This window comes from Macrosteles quadrilineatus, unplaced genomic scaffold (assembly GCF_028750875.1).
Source record: "Macrosteles quadrilineatus isolate MER2022 unplaced genomic scaffold, UCM_ALF_1.0 Scaffold_3__2_contigs__length_128488019, whole genome shotgun sequence".
NCBI lineage: Eukaryota > Metazoa > Arthropoda > Insecta > Hemiptera > Cicadellidae > Macrosteles > Macrosteles quadrilineatus.
Window position 1 is genome coordinate 110,993,384 of NW_026542596.1, and position 23,056 is coordinate 111,016,439.

A 23,056-nucleotide genomic window follows, 5' to 3' on the forward strand; every position below is an offset into this window, starting at 1 on the left:
TATGTGTTTCTTATTGGCAACTACCCCTTACCAAAAGTATCTTGAATTGCTTTTAAAAACAGTATAGCCTAAGCCTAATCTGTTATTTTAGTAACAACATTAATTGTGTTTACTTTAAAGTGTACTAACTTACATCAAGAGTCGGCAGGAGTCAATAATTTTGCATTGTTATTGACCGTCAGATGCCAGGCGATACAGAGGTTGTCCGAGCGCCGATCAGCAAATAAAGGCGTTCACGTTGACACATATTAATCATGCATCGTAAGCTTATTTACCGAGCAGAAAGTTTTATGTGACTCTTAAATATATTTTCAGTGTGAATTGCTTTTCGGATTTTTGAAACTTTTGTTTTAGAGGTTGAAAAAAATCGCTGTTTGAGTCGATATATTTATTTAGTGTGACAAAATAAAAACAATTTAAATAAAAAAATAGATAGCAAATCATATTTCAATAGCTTTATAATCATACATTTTGCATTTTTTTATCTTCTTAATATACAATGCCGTAATAATCCACAACCATTAACATTGCCATTATGGACAGAAAATCCAAGATGGCTGGCGGACTTTTGTCCATTATATGTATTGCAAAATCCTCACTTCAAATGTTACAACAGGAACATAGCATACATACAGTATTTTTAATTGTTCATATATAAAAATAAATTGTAACTGTAAAGTGTAAACAAATCACAAGTAACAACAACTTTCTATATGGAAATTTTTCTTCAAAAAACAAAATTAAGTTGGGATAGTCCACTTAACGTAACCTTTTTACTTAAATCATGTTTCTCTGCTCATAGACATGACGTCTAAATATTTTAGAGAATTGTGAGTCTCTTTAACATTCAATTAAAACTTAATTAAGTTAAATTAAGAACTGTAAAACTCTGAGGCTCAGGAATGAAGGCTGTAAGAGCTCTCAGGCTGTAAGAAATAATGGCTTAGATTTTACAGTGGTGGTTTCTTATAAATGGTGGGTTTTGTTTTATCACTATTTTGATGTACAGGGCGTGATGTCATGCTTTTCCAACATGTGCTTGTACAGCCCAGCTCTTCTTGGGGTCCCTATTTCCAGGACGGACCTAGAACTTGCCTTACACGTCTAAATGCCCTAGTTACTCGGATTAACTTGTGACAATTTGTAATTGCTGATGTCTTACAGTACATATTTTGAAGTCCGAATATCCCAACCCCGAATACTTGCAGGAGGGTGGCAAAGGGGTCGTTGCACCTATGAACCAGCTTTGGAATGACCAGCTTCTTTACAAGGTTTAAATTCCAAGTTAGGGATTGCCAGTACAATTATTTGTTGTTCAGTTGTGTTGAAGTCTCACCCGTAGTGGTACCCTTTGTTACGTATAGTTGCTTTTAAGTTGTAGGAAACAGTTATTTATGACTGTCAACTTTTTCGGTTTGTATACAACTCAAATGTTTTTGTACGTATTTTACTGTAGCATATAGTGTATGTTAAATAGCTTATTCCCTTTATGGGAATTCGCTAAAATGAGAAAAAAAGGCCGCTCTGACTATAATTATTAAAACTGTTATGTACATTGATCTTAATCACTTTATGCAAGCGTCTCCACAATTCAAGCAAACTAGGCGAATTTGACATCAAGACCCCATACAAAGTTTTTTCAACACATCCAAAGCGAAAAATGCAGAAGAATGTTGAATAATGTGAGACTTATTGACTCTCACATGCGGCCTAGAACATCAAGTGTACAAGTGGATATTATTCAAACTACGATTTTATTGCTGGAGTAATCAGGACTCATAAGGTCATTTATATGACAAAGCCTGTTCTGCTGGTTTATTGAAAAAATCAGGTAGACAGACAGATGGGCGGGCGTCCCGAGTAGACAGCCCTTTATGAGTACGATATTCCACCATTTTCCAAGGTACGCTATGAGCACAGAATCCAGAGGGTGGGGAATAAGTTTATTGACATCGCTTTCAGCCTTGTATGTAGGGGGCGAGCAGAAACATACTTGTGACGAGCAAAGAAGAGCCAGAATGGCAAGCCCTGTGCGGAAATTCTTATCTCACAGGACACAGGGTACCTTCCTCCACCGTGAGCGTTATTTAGTACTTGAAGGCGAGGGGATAGTGTGGGACTTTGCACGGATACCAGCAGCACCAGTAGACACTTAACTTGAGCGCAGACCATTGAATGTTTCCTATATACTACTTCTCTGTGTAAAAACCAGAGAGCACGTGGAAAAAAAACACATAATTTAAATACAACACTTCTTCCTTAGATTATATTGTTTATTCATAAAAAAAAAATATTCAAAACAAAATTAAATGCTCTTATTAAAGTACCTATTTTGTTATTCAATCTCTGACACATGTATGTTTTATCCAGGCTTCATGGCTTCAAGTCCAAAAGAAACTTTAACATGAATTTACTTCCAAGTATATAATAATTTAATGACATATTGAAGGAAAAAACGAATCTTGCTCGCTCTATAATTATCAAAACACAAACACAAAGATAGTTGTTGTTGTGGGTTCAAAAACACATTTTTGGATTGTTATCACTGTAAACCATACTAGTTGGAGGTTGATTCATAAAATACTGATTTAGTTTTAAGGTTGGCTAAACCATAGATAAAACATAGGTCTATGTTTTATCTATGGCTAAACATTGCTACAGAAGTGTACACATAAACTTAAGCCTTTTGTCTTAACTTTGTTAAAATACTTGACAATTTCAATTACCTATCAGTATTATTATTTACACAATATGTTTTACATGTACTCGTAAGTTATTTCGTCATACTACGGTATCTGGTACTATAGTACTGTGACTGTATTTAGGGCCACCAAATAGTAGTTAGAGATGAATGGAACAAAAAAATAATATTGAAGGATGAAAAATTTACAAAGTATACGCCAATTAAAAAACGAGAGTTTTTGTCCGGGGAAAGTATCTTGTCAACAAATTGGAAGAGTGTAAACAAAAAAATATTTTGTAATAACTAAACGAATTTTATTCAGTATCGATGTTTTAATAATCTATGGTTAAACGTGAAACCACATTATGTAGGAGCATTTAGTGCATTTTACTTTATCGGTTGGTTACAGTGATCGCAGAAACAACTGACATCATCAGCTGGAAATAGGGAATTGAACCAGCTGGGCACAATAAACCAAACAAGTTACAAGTTATTCCCGTCGTCTGTTGTGTTGTGTTGATCGTTGCGTCGCGTCTCTCGCTGCAGTGCGTCGTCTGTTTGTCGGTTAGGTTAGGACAATAAAATCCGACACCGACGCGCGGCGGCAATTGAGAACCGATTCATTCATAGTTAGTTTATAGTTAATAGTTGTTGGGATCGCTTTTGTTTTGCAATATACTGTGTGCCCAGAGTGGAAGTCTCATCAATAATAGTGCCGTGTGGTGTAATGTTTGATGCTGAATCCTTTTTTCAGTTATGAGAGTAATTTCCATGTAAAATTGGATGAACTAGGCCTAGGCATTAGGCTTCTTCAGGATTCATTACAAATTTGTATTTTTATTCGTCCAGGTAAGATTATTTTCAGTATATTATAGAGATTAAAGGTTTTATTACATGCTGCATTATGACTGATTTTTTGGGCCCTAGTGCCACTCACAAAATTGGTGTGTTTTTGTATTTACAAAATACTTGTGAACAAATTTTCTTCGGGTACAGTTTCTTAACTGGGCTACGCTAATATCGATTGAAACTATCGATTCGATTAGTAAACCTTCATGCGATTTTTTCACCATCAGCAAGTTTGGTTGGTTAGGTTAGGTTATGATAGCTTTATTTTATAATAGATATATATAAAAATATCGATTATTAATCAGTATTTTCAATTCGATAGTTTTAATCAATATTAGCATAGCCCAGTTAAGAAACTGTACCCTTTTCTTCAGTAACCTAAAGTCTAATGAAAACAACTAACTTATTATTTTGATTTTTTAAAGAGTAGGCCTGCAGTCTCGCATAGAACCAAAGATATAGACCTGTTATCGGATGAAATATTACAGTATTTCGGTTTGGCCTTGCATATATGTAATTGGCCTATATTATATCGAATGTCGCTTTCACACAATATTATCGATTGTTTGAATAGGTCTTTAAACATTTTAAGCCATAGGGTCTTTTAAAGACTCTTTCGCTGTGCTGCTGTGGCTAGGTTACCTCAGTTTTGTACAGATTGGTTAAGTTTAGTTTAACGGGTAGACTTAATCTGTTGGCACAAACAACCGAATGGAAATATCGATTATTCGATTGTTTCATTTGATATATCGTTCGGTTAGTTAGGTTTGGTTAACCTTACCTAACAAACCAAACGATATATCGAATAATCGATATATTGATTGATATTTTCATTCGGTTGTTTGTGCCAACAGATATGGAAGTCTACCCAGTTTAACTTATGATATGTTTTTACAAAAAAGGTATAACATTGGCTTATAAAAATAACATTTTACACATACACTAAGACAATTAAACGCATACCTGTACATGGTATTTAAGCGCTCTATTTAGTTGGCATGACAATTTTCCCTGTGACTCTAAAATGGGGTATTTTGGGACAGCTATGCAATTTTAAACGTAAAACCCCACCTGGGAGCGGCATTTCATTTTAAAGGTGTCTTTTTTAACAAAGAAAATTATAAAAAGCAGAGTTCTCTAACTCAACCCAGTACAAAATGGCGACCATTTAAAATTTGTATCAGTCTGAGAGAACCCACAGAATTTTAATTTCTATGCATTTTCAAACGTCTATGATGTGGTACTGGGTTCAGATAGAGACCTCTAGTTTTCGCTGATATTCTTCTTTTGTAACTAAAGGCCTTTCAAATAAGTTGTCTCGATGAAGCACATTACATATGTAGAAAGCTCAAGAAATCCCCAGGTTATTTTGGGGTCCACCACAAAAAATTATCCTATCAACCAAAAAGTGTATGCCGTAGGTGTGAAGAGTATATAGTTTTCCTTGTGTAACCCATCAAAAGGTTAAGAGGGTGTAGGCCTACATAGTTTTGCCAGACCCTGTATAATGATAGTTGTTTTTTAAAGTCGTTAAGTTATCATTTTAATCTAAATTGGATTTGGTCTTAATAATGTGACAAATTATTGAATTTTAGATTTAGCAAAGAAATAGAAAGTGAGTTTTTCTGATACAGGCTATTGTTTATCCAAATGACAAGCCAGATTACCTGAATAATGTTCATTTCGCAAAAGCCAGCTTGATGAGACGGTATATCTTATCAAGAGGCTCATGGTTAAACTTTACAAGTTGTGGCCTAGTTGGCATTAATTAGCCTATTTAAGTAATAGTGTGACAAAGCTACTCCATCAAAATGTTGTCACAAGCAACAAAGAGATTAGGCTCGAATGAAAAAGCGACTTTTCTACCGATCCATTAAAAACTAAATTCAGGACTTTGATCTGGAAACATTAGGCATATAATTGGGACAGTTTTATTCTTGGCCTTTCCTTTGAATTCCTCTGGAATAGCGGCTTGGATGATATTAAAAGTGTGAGACTTCCTTCCTAGGCTTGGGCTCTAATCCTATTATTCACCAATACTTCTTTTGTAGCTACATACTGTATATTGTTATAATGCCATGAACTGGTAGTTTGTGGCTCAACTTCATGTTGTAGGCATACCTTTATGAAATTCAAATAACTCTGGTGCAGCGATCCTGTAGAATAAAGCAGGAAACCCACTAGTCCGACGCTCTCCGATCCGATCCGTCAAATCTCCGAAGCCTTCCGACAAAATTGCTAGCAATTCTTTAAATTGAATGTAACCCACTAGTCTGACGCTCTCCGCTCCGATCAGTTCTGATCTGATACTTTCCGACCATGAATACTAGAGTGTTTCCGACGACATTGCTCTCTGGGGCATTGTTGTTGGACGTCAGATCCGATTTTTCTCCAGTCTGCGTGCACCAGGTCTAGATTAGTCACTCTAGCTTCGATTGATTGACCCTAAACTACATGGGTGAGGAAGTTTGCTGATAATTTGATCAATTCTGTCAACGACACAGTACTGTTGAAAGTGTGGCGATTGTTACAACAGCTCTATAATTTTGTTAGTTGTACTTAATTTCTTGAATCTTTGTTTGAATTGTCTTTTGAGGTGGCATTATATTTTTTAGAAAGTTTTTAGCGAATTTCCCATATAGGGAATAAGCTATTACTGTAGGTCTTATGGTAAGACTTGGACCCGGGACCGATTTATTTTTTCATTTTGATGTCCCTAGAAGCCAAAAACACCATCCGTTCAAATTCATATATATGAATGTGTCCGCTAGCAGGATAACTTGAGCAAAAATGATCCAATTTCAATGAAATTTGGTACAAACATGTGAACCTACGTTTATTCAAACGAGTTCGTGAACCAGCATGATCGGACCATGAGAGCGGGGTTTTATAGGGTAAAAATTGGTTTTTAAAACTTAAAATTTCTCAAATTTTTCTAGACCATTTTGAAGAGCTAAAAAAAAACAATTTAGTAGCTATATTGAAGTGTTTCTGTATGATTATTGGTTAAGGAAAAAAGTTCAAATAAAAAATTCCCATGTTATTCTTTATTGAGAATAAGTAAACTGTTGTAGTTTGCTTGTTTATGGATATATTTGGATCAAACCTGGCAAATATACTTATTTTATACTAAGCTATTAAAATTTTACTAAAAAACACACTTTATTACCCCCAGTAGGCATCAAACCTAGGTTCTCATTAATCATAATGTTATTTGAATAGATTTAATTAAAAATTAAATTAGGCAAATGGAAATTCGCTTAGTCTGCAGGTTTGCTGTGGCGGAGGTATTTTTTATTTCAACATTCTTATACATAATACATCTTAATTAATTTAATTGTTAGTTGCTTGAAAGATGCTCTAAGTAGACATCCTATTAATATCGCCAAGGTGTAACCAGTAGGCAGGCCTACGCTTAAATAGTTAAATTGATTATTTATCATTTTACCAGTCCAAAGCCTGTAAAGTGTGATGGGATTCAGAAACTAGTTGTTCAACTTTAATTTTCAATGTGCATAGCATAACATAACATTCCTCATATCTAAGAAGATGGGGACTGGATTCCTTTTGCAACTCCATAAGAATTAACTCTGCACTTTCTAGACTGTCAGTGACTCAAATGAATTTAAAGTTTTTTTTCTTAAACTGACTACGCTTTGTAAATTTAATAATCTGTCTACTTGTGATTTGTTGTGAAAAATGATGTTTGGTCTTGCATAAATAATTGATTACAATTTTTTAATCAGGATTTAAAGTTTTATGGTGGGAGTTTTTCATAAGGTATATTTTTCTATGGGAAATTAATGGACTCTCCTTTTTTTATCAGTCTTATTATGGGTTTAGGCAAAAATGCAAATTTCGTTTCCTTAAAATGGTGCTTTTATAGAAATGCCGTTGGCTGGTTATTGCAACATTATAATACCCTGCTGCAGTGAACCTGCAGAGTAAGCAATTCCATTTGCCTAGTTGGATTTTCACTTAAATCTATTTAAATAACAATACTGTAGTTTTAACGAGTACCCAAATTTGCTGCTACAGAAAGCAAAGTGTGTATATAAAGTGTGTTTTTAAGGAAAATAATAATAGCTTAGAATGAAATAAATTAATTAGCAAAGTTTGATCAAAATACATCGATAAAAAAGCAAACGACAACAATTGACTTCTCTATAAGAATAACAATAACTTATGGGAATTTGAAATATTTTCCTTAACCAATAACCATATGAAATAACTTTATTTGTTATTTGTTTGTTTAAGCTCTTCAAAATGGATTAGAGAGAAATTGGAAAATTTTATATTTTGAGGGCCAAACATGAAAAAACCTAATTTTACCCCATGTAAATTCCGCTACCATGTTCTGATCATGCTGGTTCGCTAAAGAGTTTGAATAAACGTTTGTTTACACCTTTGTATTGAATTTCATTAAAATCTGATGATTTCTGTTTGTGTTATATGGTGCTTACGGACATAAATAAATAAATAAATATTATATATATAGCCTATTTATATATATATATGAATCTAAATAGGGGGGGGGGGGGTTTGGCCTCTGTGGCCTCTGGGAACATCAAAACGAGATGCAAATTGGTCCCGGGTCCAGGCTTACCAAGATATTCCCTATTAGGGAAATTCACTAAAACATGATGCTTGAATGGGAATAGGTCTTGTGTAGTTGCCTTTGTAAAGATAATTCAATAGGCGACATCTCTGAAAGTGTTAGGACATAGGTCATGACAGAAGTTCCTTTTCTAGCACCAGTTTATAGCCTTGTCCTGTTATCAGTAGGTCGTTGCGTTATATCTTATCTTAGGCGGCGTCTTGTCATCTTCATGGATTTCTGATTCATTCATTCACCCGTGACTCACTAAAACGTCGGTTGACCTTGGAGTATGATCACCGGGATGGTCCAGCTGTTGTTTAAGTTTACAAACGCTTTGATTGTTCTTGACAAACAAATAGGTTGGATAAGTAATGATTTTTTGTTTTGTCTGTAAGCAAAATAACTCCGTAAGGTTGTGGAGTTTTCCCACGAGTACTTGAAAACAGAACAGTTTTCCAGAGCATATTGTTTTTCGTTGATTAGTTGAATAAAGTCATAAAAGAAGATGCCATTTTTTTAACCATTCTTATTGAAAAACACCCTACCCACTCCACATAATTTCGTGACAGCTTGCCGAATCGTAATGTATAATTTCTGCTTCTTAATAGGAAATCATCGACTTTTAACAGTACAAGTAGACTCCTCATCCTAAAACGTGAAACCTTTTTATGTATGATCCACCTTGGTCACATTTGACTGTTAATTTTAACGGTTAACATTTTGCTTTGCTCTTGGGTTACAGTACCAGAGGACATAGGATATAGTAATATATTGTTATATTTAGTTAATTAAGTTTGAACGTAATTAAAAAGTAATTTAAAACAAAAAACAATCTATAGGCTACATACATTTCTTTCCAACCTATCTCAAAACTGTCTTAAGCTGATCCTTCAAGGTGGCAAATCTATAGACGAGAATGTTTAAGCTATGCTTTTGTCGAACTAAACAAACCCGCTTGAACGTTACAAACAAAGAGTTAGGTGGCAATTAAATTAATTGACTCGTCATTTTCTGTAGATTCATGCAATTAACCTCCTTACTAACAAGTTCGTTTTAAACTTGTCACACCAGAAGTATTTAATTTGAATCCTATGATGAAACAGATTTTTAATTTCTCTTGACATTAAAAATTACTAGGTTTCAATCGCACACTACATTTTAAAATCTTTATGTTTTGGTAGGGCTCACGATATTTTCTCTTAATTATGGGCTACGGTCTTATTATCACAGTGCTCCTCTTATGGAAAGGTTCTCTTAACATTTTAATTTCAATTACATGTCTGTAGCGTCGGTGCTATTACTCACTTATGAATTAGTAGTAAACGCTGGATACAGAATCTATAATGTTTTCAACACTTAATCACCAGAAAAACACCTGTGGCTTTTTGTAAGAAGGCAGTGTTTTCCCATCTGAAATAATTATCCTTAATTTAACAAGTAGACTACAGTATAATAAAGGCACAGACAATGGAGTAGTATTATATTGTCTGTGATAAAGGTCTCCTAAAATAAACTACAGTATTTAACGCATAGTGATGCCGGGTCCACGGTCCACCCAGGAGAAATTGAAAATTGCACAATAGTTTGTAGCAGTAACTACTAGCAGAGTACCCGTCCTTCGTACGGGGTTGCCATATAAGTATAAAATGCTTATTTCAGTTATATGAGAGTACACAGTATAAGAAAATTTGGTTCTTTTAATTTATACAGTATGCTATAGTATAGCACATCTACCATCATAGCCTATGAATGCCATGTTCTACCACTGCACATAAATCATAGAAACAGTAATGTTCTCATTGTGTACCACAGCTTTTTGTTGCTAGTTGGTTAAAAAATGCAAAAAAATAATAGTGCTGCACCCTGTTGGTAAACCTTATAACTCTTTAATGATATTTAATATCATAGAATCTACTTTAAACAACTGACGAATTTTTTTTATATATTTTTAAACTTATTAACTTACTAGCAGAGTACCCGTCCTTCGTACGGGGTTGGCATATAAGTATCAAATGCTTATAGCAGTTATGAGTGAGGACATGGTTTAAGAAATTTCGGTTCTTTTTGAAGTTCGTTCGCTACGCTCACTCACCTTTAGGTTGGAGCTCGTTCGCTGCGCTCACTTTCCTTCAGGTTAGCTCGTTCGCTACGCTCACTTGCCTTCAGGTTAGCTCGTTCGCTACGCTCACTCGCCTCCAGGTTGAAGTTCGTTCGCTACGCTCACTCACCTTTTGCTGTTGTCATAAATGTAAAAGAAATAATAGTGCTAGTGGTGCACCCTGTTGGTAATCCTTGTAACTTTTAATGCTATTGAACATCATAGAACAGAACCAACTTGTTTAATTGAAACAGCTGTTAAGATTCATTAATTCCATTTCTCATAAGGTTAACATGGGAAACTCCAGAGCCACTGGGGCGGAGCCCCGAAGGATTTTTGGGATAAAAATATGCCTATATGTTAATCGGGAATGTGAGCTATCATCATGCCAAATTTCAGCCCGATCCGACCAGTAGTTTTTGAGATTAGCTCATACAAACACACACACAGACACCACCTCTTCTTTATAATAGTATAGAATATAGAATATAGATTTTTACTGTGTTTGTTAACTTATTTTTTACACTTTTTATATTTTAGGCCTACTCATAACGTTAACATAGGAAAATCCAGAGCCACTGGGGTGGAGCCTGAAAGGATTTTTGAGATAATAATATCTCTATGTTAATCGGGAATGCGAGCTATCATCATACAAAATTTCAACCCTATCGGTTTAGTATATTTTCGCGTTTACTTGTCACAAACATCTATCCATCCATACATCCGACATTTCTCAATTATAAAATTAGTAGGATCTGCTACAACAGTTGACACCTGGCCTGGACTGTGGTTGTAGACAGAGAGACGTCGCGACGAGCTGAGCTGGCGTCGCCATCGCCACGGGTCGATCGCTACACTGGCCAATATATCTCCCGCTAGCCGACGTAAAACCGGACAATTTCCTCGCTCTTAAAATGTTACTACATTGTCAACAAGTCAAGTTTGATATGTGTCTTTTGTGTCAGTGGATACAACGCTTACAGATCACGCTGCTGATAATGTTGCTTTGAGGTTTGCCTAATCAGTACTTGATTACTTAAAAAGGCTTGTTTTATGTTGTGACATTAAATAAATTGTAATTTAAAATTCTATTTAATTATTACCTTCAATTACATCTCATTCTCAAATCCTCTTCCTGGTGCTTATCGGATAGCAAGTTTATTTGATTTTGAAGACGCCACTTATTTTAAAAGATTACTAGCTGTAACCCGCGGGCTTTGCCCCGTTTAACTTCTTAATTTCCAAGATGATCTCGTTCGCATGGCTCAATCACGTCCTGGTTGAAGTTCGTTCGCTACGCTCACTCACCTTTAGGTTGGAGCTCGTTCGCTACGCTCACTCACCTTTAGGTTGGAGCTCGTTCGCTGCGCTCACTTGCCTTCAGGTTAGCTCGTTCACTACGCTAACTCGCCTCCAGGTTGAAGTTCTTTCGCTATGCTAACTCACCATTTGGTTGCAAATTAGCTGTTGTCATAAATGTAAAATAAATAATAGTGTTGCACCCTGTTGGTAATCCTTGTAACTTTTTATGCTATTGATCATCATAGAACAGAACCAACTTGTTTAATTGAAACAGCTGTTAAGATTCATTAATTCCATTTCTCATAAGGTTAACATGGGAAACTCCAGAGCCACTGGGGCGGAGCCGATTGGACGGATCACGAAATTGATGGTGTATAAACCTATTCCATGAAATTCTACACTTATGTACCAAGTTTCGTGGCAATCGGTTCAGCGGTGTCTGAGTTTATCACTGCCAAATATATATATACTAGCTGTACCCGCGGGCTTCGCCCCGTTTAACTTCATAAGTGAGCTTGTTCGCATGGCTCAATCACGTCCTGGTTGAAGTTCGTTCGCTACGCTCACTCACCTTTAGGTTGGAGCTCGTTCGCTGCGCTCACTTGCCTTCACGTTAGCTCGTTCGCTACGCTACCTCGCCTCCAGGATGAAGTTCGTTCGCTACGCTCACTCACCTTTTGATTGCAAATTAGCTATTGTCATAAATTAAAAAAAAATAATAGTGCTGCACTCTGTTGGTAATCCTTGTAACTTTAATGCTATTGAACATCATAGAACAGAACCAACTTGTTTAATTGAAACAGCTGTTATGATTCATTAATTCCATTTAAATATGAGTAGTCAATAGGTTAACATGGGAAACTCCAGAGCCACTGGGGCGGAGCCCGAGAGTCCGATCAGAATAAAAACCACTTAGTTTTCCTATTTAATGCCTAAAGAATCAGTGTACCAAATTTCAGCCTCTTAGGTAAGTGGGGAGTGGGAGAATTAGTGATGAGTGAGTGAGTGAGTCAGTCAGTCAGTCAGTCAGTCAGTCAGTCAGTGAGGGCTTTGCCTTTTATATATATAGATACATACAAACATCCTCTTTTATACCGGTACTTATAGATTTAGTTTTTCAACAAATCGGGAAACCGCGAATCTTATTAAACCACGTCAATTTTCTGATCTTAAATTCTTGATGGAGAAACTACGTTAGACAATGTAAAATTCTGCTACCTCCCTTCTCCCTTATTTAAACATATTTTTGTTCAATTAACCGTGAATAAAATAATTCATACACCAAATAAACTTTTCGTTTTCAAAATTTAACACGCTCAAAGGGTTGCTAGTTAAAAATATTGATACAAATAAAATATTTGATTTCTCCTTGAAAATGAATTTACAAACACACATCTGCCTCCATCGTCTCTCATACCCCTCTCCTATTCGAACCACCTTCTATATTTTTATCAGTCTTACGCCAAATGTCAGCATGTTTCATAATCGTTAGGTTTGTGAGTTGGTGCAGCCGTGCAGGTGGTGTCTAATATGATGTAAGACGAGGGGATCACAACACTGTAAAGCCTACTTAGCAATGTTTATGATAGTTGAGAGGCTGCAATCTAATATTCTCAACACACCGCTGACATCATCAACACAGGATGACTATAGTTGGATGTAGTGTATAGCCACTGTAGCACATGCTGTTTTACCACGGTTCTAAAGTAAGTTCTTTAATTTGTACGAACTTTGGTAATAATAGAAGTTTAAGTATCTCTTTTATTGAACTTTTTTTGTAAAAAACAACAGAATGCAAAATTATACGATGTATTGATTATTTCATTCGATACATCGTTTGGTTAACCCAACTAACCAAACGATATATCGATCGATATTTTCATTCTGTTGTTTTTGACGACAGATACGGAAGTCTACCAATTACCTTTGTAAAATTTTAAAATGTTTCGTAAATAGTTTTTTATCGCAATCATTAGGGGTTATGAATACAGATGTGGTAAAACAAAATAAATAAAATGCCATAGCATAAATTCTGGAGAACATGAACTCCCTAAACATTTCATGCGGGAAAGCTATAATATTTTTGTACATGGTTCTACTACTTAGATTAATTGTGTTCAAACTAATTTTTGGGCGTATAACTTCACGGTATTTAAACTATATCTCGATTAAAAAAGATCAAAACACAGTTTTTAAAGTCATGCTGCTTCTGTACTATTACTTTGGGTTTCCAAATTGAGGAAAAGATTGAGATTATTAAAGGTTAAATGTTATACTGTTCACAATACAATAAATCCATTAGCAAACAATTAAACCACGCTAAGAATCTCTGGCGGTCAGCCCAGTCTCTAGACAAGTGGACAAGCCTGTCGAGAGAATGTGGAAGACAGTGATTTAATTGGCATTCCAACCGATGCAATGCCACCTACATTTCTTGAATAGAAAACACATAAAGCATTGTTCTTTAGCAAAGCCTTTGATGCCGTGCTGTGTCAATTTTTTGTCGCTGGAAGAACAGGTTTGAAAATTGTTGAACGAATAATTATTGAAGCTTTTCTTAGGTTGGTTATGTAGGTAGCCGGAGAAGTTTGAAGTAGGTAATGGGGAGTTAGTAATTTAGTTAGTACTAGTTAGTAATTAATACTAAACGCGAAAAAAACCATACCGGTACACTTATTTGTAAAGCTTTAATGATGGTTATATAGTTACTAGAGATCGTCCAGTGGTCGAAAACTCGACCAAACATTTTTAATGTACAGACTTCTCTATTTTCATAACACGCTGTAAATAAAACATGTGATTGGAATGTCTTCCATTTGTTTTGATTTTCTGTTTATATTGCGTTGTTATTTCGTCACCAGCATGGCAACCCATAAAGGCAATATTAATTTTTTTAAATTTAAATTCATTTGTTGTGGTTATTTTTGAGCCTATTTTAATTTATGAAGGGATTCTGCACATCTACAGGAAAATATCTTTCCAACAGTATTCATAGATTTTCCCTGCGATGCACACGAGCTGAGAAAAAAGGTTTAACAGAAACATGCTTGCCTAATTAATATATAGAAGATAAATAGATAGATAGATTCCAAATTGGAAACCTTACGATTTTGCGAATTTCACATAAAAGAGCTGAAATGCAACTTTTTGACGTGAAAATATTTTACTCAGCCTTTACTGAAATTTCTAGCCTATTTTTTTTTTAATTAATCAGTAATCATTGGTAAACAAACGTCCATGAAATCCCTCCCCCTAATGTCCTCCCTTCTCACAATGTGTGTTATTGTCGTCAATCCATGTTTGGTCGTGAAGGGTGACAGGAATGAGCATCAGAAGCGTCCCTTGACATTTAATGTTATTGTCAGTTCAGCGAGATAAGTCTGCAACATTGCCTCGGTATACTGACTATAAATATTAGAAAGCTTTTGAGAATTGTCTACAGCAAAGTGTACGGGTATGTTTAACGGCTTTTTTTTACTCTTTGATCACCTTAGTGAGGGTTAAAATCGGACGTAAAATTACATTTACATTTTATGTTGCAGTTAGGGATGAGGTAGAAGGATAACAGTTACATTTTATGTTGCAGTTAGCGATGAGCCAGAAGGATAACAGCATTGCCTATATATAACACTAGGATGACAGTTGAATTTTATATTGCAGTTAGTGATGAGGTAGAAAGATGAGAGTTCTATTTTAAGTTGCAGTTAGTGATGAGGTAGCATGATGACAGGTACATTTTATGCTTCAAACAGTTAGTGATGAGGCAGCAGGATGACATTTACATTTTATATTGCAGTTAGTGATGAGGTAGAAGGATGACAGTTACAGTTTATGTTGCAGTTAGTGATGAGGTAGAAGGATGACAGTTATAGTTTATGTTGCAGTTAGTGATGAGGTAGAAGGATGACAGTTATAGTTTATGTTGCAGTTAGTGATGAGGTAGCAGGATGACAGTTACATTTTGTGTTGCAGTTAGTGATGAGGTAGCAGGATGACAGGTACATTTTATGCTTCAAACAGTTAGTGATGAGGCAGCAGGATGACATTTACATTTTATATTGCAGTTAGTGATGAGGTAGAAGGATGACAGTTACAGTTTATGTTGCAGTTAGTGATGAGGTAGAAGGATGACAGTTATAGTTTATGTTGCAGTTAGTGATGAGGTAGAAGGATGACAGTTATAGTTTATGTTGCAGTTAGTGATGAGGTAGCAGGATGACAGTTACATTTTGTGTTGCAGTTAGTGATGAGGTAGCAGGATGACAGTTACATCTTATGTTTTAGTTAGTGATGAGTTAGAAGGATGACAGTTATATTTTATGTGGCAGTTGGTGATGAGGTAGAAGGATGACAGTTATATTTTATGTTGCAGTTAGTGATGAGGTAGCAGGATGACAGTTATATTTTATGTTGCAGTTAGTGATGAGGTAGCAGGATGACAGTTACTTTTTGTGTTGCAGTTCGTGATGAGGTGGAAGGATGACAGTTACATTTTATGTTGCAGTTAGTGATGAGGTAGAAGTATGACATTTATATTTTATGTTGCAGTTAGTGATGAGGTAGAAGGATGACATTTATATTTTATGTTGCAGTTGGTGATGAGGTAGTTGCATTTTATGTTGCAGTTAGTGATGAGGTAGAAGTATGACATTTATATTTTATGTTGCAGTTGGTGATGAGATAGAAGGATGACAGTTACATTTTATGTTGCAGTTGGTGATGAGGTAGAAGGGTGACAGTTGCATTTTATGTGGCAGTTGGTGATGAGGTAGAAGGATGACAGTTGCATTTTATGTGGCAGTTAGTGATGAGGTAGAAGTATGACATTTATATTTTATGTTGCAGTTAGTGATGAGGTAGAAGGATGACAGTTGCATTTTATGTGGCAGTTGGTGATGAGGTAGAAGGGTGACAGTTGCATTTTATGTGGCAGTTGGTGATGAGGTAGAAGGATGACAGTTGCATTTTATGTGGCAGTTGGTGATGAGGTAGAAGGGTGACAGTTGCATTTTATGTGGCAGTTGGTGATGAGGTAGAAGGATGACAGTTGCATTTTATGTGGCAGTTGGTGATGAGGTAGAAGGGTGACAGTTGCATTTTATGTGGCAGTTGGTGATGAGGTAGAAGGATGACAGTTGCATTTTATGTGGCAGTTGGTGATGAGGTAAAAGGGTGACAGTTGCATTTTATGTTGTAGTTAGTGATGCGGTTGAAGGATGACAGTTATATTTTATGTTGCAGTTAGTGATGAGTTAGAAGGATGACAGTTATATTTTATGTTGCAGTTAGTGATGAGGTAGAAGGATGACAGTTACATTTTATGTTGCAGTTAGTGATGAGTTAGAAGGATGACAGTTATATTTTATGTTGCAGTTAGTGATGAGGTAGAAGGATGACAGTTACATTTTATGTTGCAGTTAGTGATGAGTTAGAAGGATGACAGTTATATTTTATGTGGCAGTTGGTGATGAGGTAGAAGGATGACAGTTGCATTTTATGTGGCAGTTGGTGATGAGGTAGAAGGGTGACAGTTGCATTTTATGTTGTAGTTAGTGATGCGGTTGAAGGATGACAGTTATATTTTATGTTGCAGTTAGTGATGAGGTAGAAGGATGACAGTTATATTTTATGTTGCAGTTAGTGATGAGGTAGAAGGATGACAGTTATATTTTATGTTGCAGTTAGTGATGAGGTAGAAGGGTGACATTTATATTTTATGTTGCAGTTAGTGATGAGGTAGAAGGATAACATTTACATTTTATGTTGCAATAAGTGATGAGGTAGAAGGGTGACAGTTATATTTTATGTTGCAGTTAGTGATGAGGTAGAAGGATGACAGTTATATTTTATGTTGCAGTTAGTGATGAGGTAGAAGGGTGACATTTATATTTTATGTTGCAGTTAGTGATGAGGTAGAAGGATAACATTTACATTTTATGTTGCAATAAGTGATGAGGTAGAAGGGTGACAGTTATATTTTATGTTGCAGTTAGTGATGAGGTAGAAGGGTGACAGTTATATTTTATGTTGCAGTTAGTGATGAGGTAGCAGGATGACAGTTACATACACCGCGGAGGTAGCCACATGTCGTGGCTTTGGATGCTTTCTCAAACTACTTACAAGGTAAGGCTAACTTACTCATGCTAAGTCTTGAATAAGAACTTAAATACGGCCATGCATGCAAGTTGTAGAGCATTTACTTTAGGATATGTAGGATGTATATAGATCCTCTAAATTATTGTAAAAAAAAACAGAAAAATAAATAGATTTAGAATCTGTTTACTTTCAACCTGTCAAAATTGTTGTCAACCGTTTCAAACAGTATTGGAGTGTGAGTGATTAATGGTATCAGAAAACCACTTCAGCTTAAATTGAGTGCCGAAGATACGATGGCTAGTAACGATGAGCCATTTTAATATTGAAAACAACATTGAAAATTTTACATTGAGTTTGTGAGTGTTTAAAAATAATTCAAATGTTTCCATAATTAGTTTAGGTATTATAGTCAAAGGTATTATGTTAGTAATATTTTGAGTGATAAGAATCCATCTTTTAAGATTTTAATATAGTAGATCGTGATAATTGTTGACAAAGATGTTGGTAATGTATCGTACATTAATGTGGTAATCGTATTAAGTTGTAGGTGATATTTTTGACATTAAAGATTTTAAAGACCACCACTAATGGATAAAAAACTAGTTTTCTGATTTGAAAGGATTGCTTTTAAAATGTATTCCTGGTTCAGGTTTTTTCAGAGTATATTTGGTAAAAAAGTAGGAAAAATATCAAATCGTAACAAAAGTGAAACACTTTACTGTCAAATGCTAAATAATAAAATAATACCAAACAAAGAAAATAATTTTCTGATGTGTAAAGCTCGCGACCATAACTGGTTCTCAGTAAATTTTTCAATAGTGGAACAGCAAAAACACTGGAGTCACTGCGGGATAACCCAAGGCAGTTTTTGACGGAGCACATGAAAAGAGCCCGAAATTTTAATCCTCAAAAAGGTTCACTAATCTTAAACATGGAAAGAGCCCGGGTCTCCACAGGTACCTGAGGAGGAGGAAGCTGACTATAAATTGTGTGTATTGTGTATATATAGTAGTGTTTTAGTGAATAGTGTTGTGTTTGGTTGGGTTAGGTTAAGTTAGGTTGGGTTAGGTTGGGTTAGGTTAGGTTAGGTTAGGTAAACAGACTATATCTTTTAGTAATGTAAATATCTTTGAATAATATATATGTTATTAATGTATCTATTAACAGTGTATTTTTTAATAATTTCGTGTAATTTAACTGTGTGATTAGTTCTTTATATTTTGAAGACCCGTTGTGAAAGTTCTAGAAAGAGACCGGGCTCTTTTCGCACCGTCCTGGTTGGGACCTTGGAGGTCCGGGCGCTTTTCAAGCGTCTGCCTGAGTTTTTGGGCTCTTTTCATGTGCGCCCGTTTTTGATTGCGTAGTGTTTTAGCGTGGACCACAACGCATAGTTGTCGGTCTCGGAGTCTGAACACAGGCTGAGGCTAATTTGCCTCAAGGACGGTTTGCCTCAGTTCTCTTTACAAAGCGAACAGTCAACAAACTTTACATGAAACACATTCAGTTGGTTCTCGTTAGCGTCTCTGTTCAAACCAAAGATGTTACTGTTGCCACTTGTTACGTCCAAAATCTCTTATTTTAAAATGTACTAGGTTTACTGCACATAGGGGTTCACTTTAAATTTTGCTTTATACTCGTTGGTTCAATCAATAAATCTGTTTGACAGATTCAGTAAAGAATTTGCGGAGCAGACTGTAAATTTATTGGTTCAAAATATAATTTCATGTTGGTAACACTTAGGATGGAAACGTACGAATCCTTACTCAGTTTTCATAAACCCTACTGTAGTCTGTTTATATATATATTTTTAAATAAAGTGATCCATAACAAGAAGAGACAATTTCTTGTGTCCGTTTGTTATTGGTAAACAAAATAATCTAATGAGTCGAAATTTCACATAAAATGTTAATGATGGAGCCGGTGGACATGAGGTATATGCACATCGTATATGTATATATCCTCCATGTATATGTATATATACTTACATATACATATGTATATGTATATGTTTAATGTATGTTATGCTTAATGTATATGTATATATCCTCTCGCCATGTATATATCACGTGGGTCTACAAACATTCGAAAGGAAAATTTCTTATGTAAATATGATTGCCCTCTATGGAAACAATTACATTCAACGATGACGCCGATGACGCTCATACATACACTAGTTAAGTGGTAACTACCACGAACATTACTACAGAAACGGTATGGATCATAAACATAATCAATTGACATCACTGGCCCGAAAGTAAACAGGTTATTGCCAACTGGAACTGTCAATAAGCGTCCGTCCGGACGATAACTTGACTAATTTTTGTCCGATTTTGATGAATTTTTCTCCGGATCTTTTTAAAGGGCTTAAAAACAAATAATTTAGAATATCAATGGGGTTTTGTTCGGTTATTGGTTACGTAGAAAAAAAAAATTTCAATTAAAATTTCCATGTTATTCTTATGGAGAATTTGTTTGAAAAAGTTGTAGGTAGTCGTTTTGTTTATGGATATGTTTTGATCAAACTTGGCAGGTTTATTTATTTTAAGCTATTAATATTTTAATGAAGAACACGCTTTATTAGTTTCCCTGTAGCAGCGAACCTAGGTACTTGTTAAAATTTAAATTTAATTGAAAATCAATTAAGATGAATGGAAATACTTTTAGTCGGAAGGTTTGCTGTGGCGGGGGTATTTTTTATAAAAAACGTGTGTCGCTCTCTAACCACTATTGTACTAGACCACTCAACAGACCTGCAGCGCACCATTGACTTACAATGATTCATGAAAAAAATTAGGCAACATCCTTCCACTTCCTCCTTATGAAAGCGTTATTATATCAGTGTGCTTGCAGTTCTTAGTACTGTATTTTGAGATACGATATTGCAGTAGAATTGTGCGTTTAGTTCGCGTTATGTAAACGTAGGACAGGTGCAAAGATCGCTACGCGCATGTCAGGCGAAGATGCCAAGTCCAGGTCTACTACTGTAGGCTACATTGTGAATCATTAGCTTATTCTTGGAAACACAACTCGTTCATTGTGTTCTATTTCTTCCTCAATTAAAATTCATCATCATTGACTATTGGATACAGAAGTTGTAGTCAATAGTCAAAGGCATTATCCTTTCAGTAAAAAAATCACTAATTGTTTGTAGTAAAGTGATAATGCTACGTTAAGTCCATTTAACAAGAAAAAATATAAGTTTCACAACCGACAAGAGTTTTATTTATATTGGCACAGTCAAGGCAAAGGATACTCTCTTTTTGTATATAATATAATTGAGAGATACTTCCTTCTAGTCATGCGTTAGTTAAATTTGTTAATTTTGAACTGTTGACAATCCTCCTACAAAAATAAATGTTTGTTTGACATAATTTGTAACTCCATAGCTTATTTGTTTATCTTAAGATACACACGTAGACATCATTGCATATTTTTAAGCGATTTTAGATTATTTCAAATAATAATAAGATGTTACATAACCCTAAAAGTGTTTTTTATGATTATCTATTCTTAGGATGGCATAAAATCGCACACATTTTTACTGTCTTTAAAATTCACACGAAACCCCCAAACGTTTTTATCAGCTGTGGTGAAAGTAAACATACTTTATTACAAAGTAAAAGTGTACAAACAGTGTAAAAGGTTAGAGGAACTGACTGCATTGAATAAACAATAACATTTTCAGACAACAATAAAATCAGCTGATTAGTTTGTAAACAAGTACGTTGACTTTCACCACAGCTGAAAAAGTTTGGGTTTTTGTGTATATTTGAAAGGCAGTAAAAAAGTTAGCAATTTTTAAGCCATCCTAATGATCGATAATTGATAAAATAAACATTTTTGGGGATATCTAACATTTTATTATTGTTTAGAAAACAATTAATAACTGACACAAACGGTGGCTGAGTGAGTAACTAAGGACTTCCGGACAATTTAAATATGATATTTGGATATGTTTCTACCCAGGAATACCCTAAAATATCCGACACGAATTGTGAAACACCCTCTATATACAGTATTGGATATTTATTTCATCATTAATATTTGTATTCTATGATTCAATGAGTTTATGAGACATGTGCTTAGTTTATTATAAGTTTCTTCTTTTAGTGAGGAAATATTAAAATAATATCGAAAAATTTAATGATATTTGATAAAAGCACAGCTACATCTGTGAGTGTGTCAATTGTACCCAGTTATTTTGTACTTAAACACTACAAACACATTTACCCCGATAATAAGATCTTGGGATTTCTAGAAAGAACACGTTGATGTACCTATATCTTTAGTACATAGTCAAAGGTTTAGTCTACACGGAACCTCGGTTACTGAGAGATTCCTATGTTTTCATTAAGCTAAATCCAATCAATCCCTTCTACAGGTATTGACTTTGCTGAAATTAGTGTTCAGTAAGACATTGTCTTGATTGAACAATTTCATTCGGTTCGTCTGGAAAACAACATACCTTCGCTTTATTCTCTTAAATTTATTGGGATTTAAATATTTAGCATCTCTGAAAGTAAAGGCGCTAATTTGAAACGGATAATTTTAGTTTAACTGAATTACGTTAAACGATTATGGATCTTTGTTGCAATAAAGTGAACTTCCACTCGCCGTGTATTTTCAGCTATAAATTGGCGAGCTTCGAATCAAAAGGTTTTTTTTATGCATGTCATGTTTTTAGGCATTGTATTATAACCTTTAAAGCTATTGACGATGCTTAAAACTGAACCTATTTCAATAATTGAATCTGCAGTGCAGGTTTTTAAGATGTTTCTAAACCGCAGTTTTATTTACATTAGCACCGAATCTAATTTTCATATCACCAGCTCTTGATGTACTATGTGCAGGATACCGTCAAAACCTGAGTCCATTGACTCCAGCGTTTACCGATCAATATGGTTCTTACTCTTGCCCGGTGAATTATCTAAGTGACCTCGTTCATAGCGCGGGCTTTCCCATGAAATACACGAACCTCCCAATACCTTTAAAAGCACCGATAAATTCTTACTTGTATGTATATTGCTGCAAATACGTGGAAGAACTTGTTTACTCCCCTTTTCCATCGGTTGTAGCTATTTTACACACAGCTTTTAGCGGAGCGAGGTGTAAATAAAAAAGTTCTTATATGAGAAGCATTCTTTTCGAAATAGTGGGAACTGACCAATCGGGTTACGGAATTTTCATATAAAAGCTATCGGTCATTGGGGTAATTTAAACGAGCCCGCGAAACAAAAGTTTGGCGACATAACCACTAAAAAGACTATCTGCGCCTCTGTTAACAAACTATTTGTAATTTCATGAATTCAGCTCGTTCCACGATAGTAGATACTTGAAGATTTTATTGAGCCCGTAAAATGTATTTATTGTATGCTGCTTAATCACCTGATGAGATATTAGGGGTCAAGTGCAAGTGGAGGGCATAGAT

At 35.2% G+C, this 23,056-nt stretch overlaps 1 protein-coding gene across 5 annotated transcripts in view; it reads left to right on the top strand.

Annotated features, from left to right (window-relative positions):
- Positions 1-3,203: 3,203 nt before the first annotated feature.
- Positions 3,204-23,056, top strand: part of LOC128990684 (bestrophin-4) — a 53,019-nt gene continuing 33,166 nt past the window's right edge. For all 5 annotated transcript variants that reach the window (XM_054413198.1, XM_054413197.1, XM_054413196.1 and 2 more), the window contains exons 1-2: positions 3,204-3,532; positions 17,566-17,655. In XM_054413198.1, coding sequence (XP_054269173.1) covers positions 17,585-17,655 — 71 coding nt within the window. In that variant the 5' untranslated portion in view covers positions 3,204-3,532; positions 17,566-17,584. The remainder of the gene's footprint in view (positions 3,533-17,565; positions 17,656-23,056) is intronic.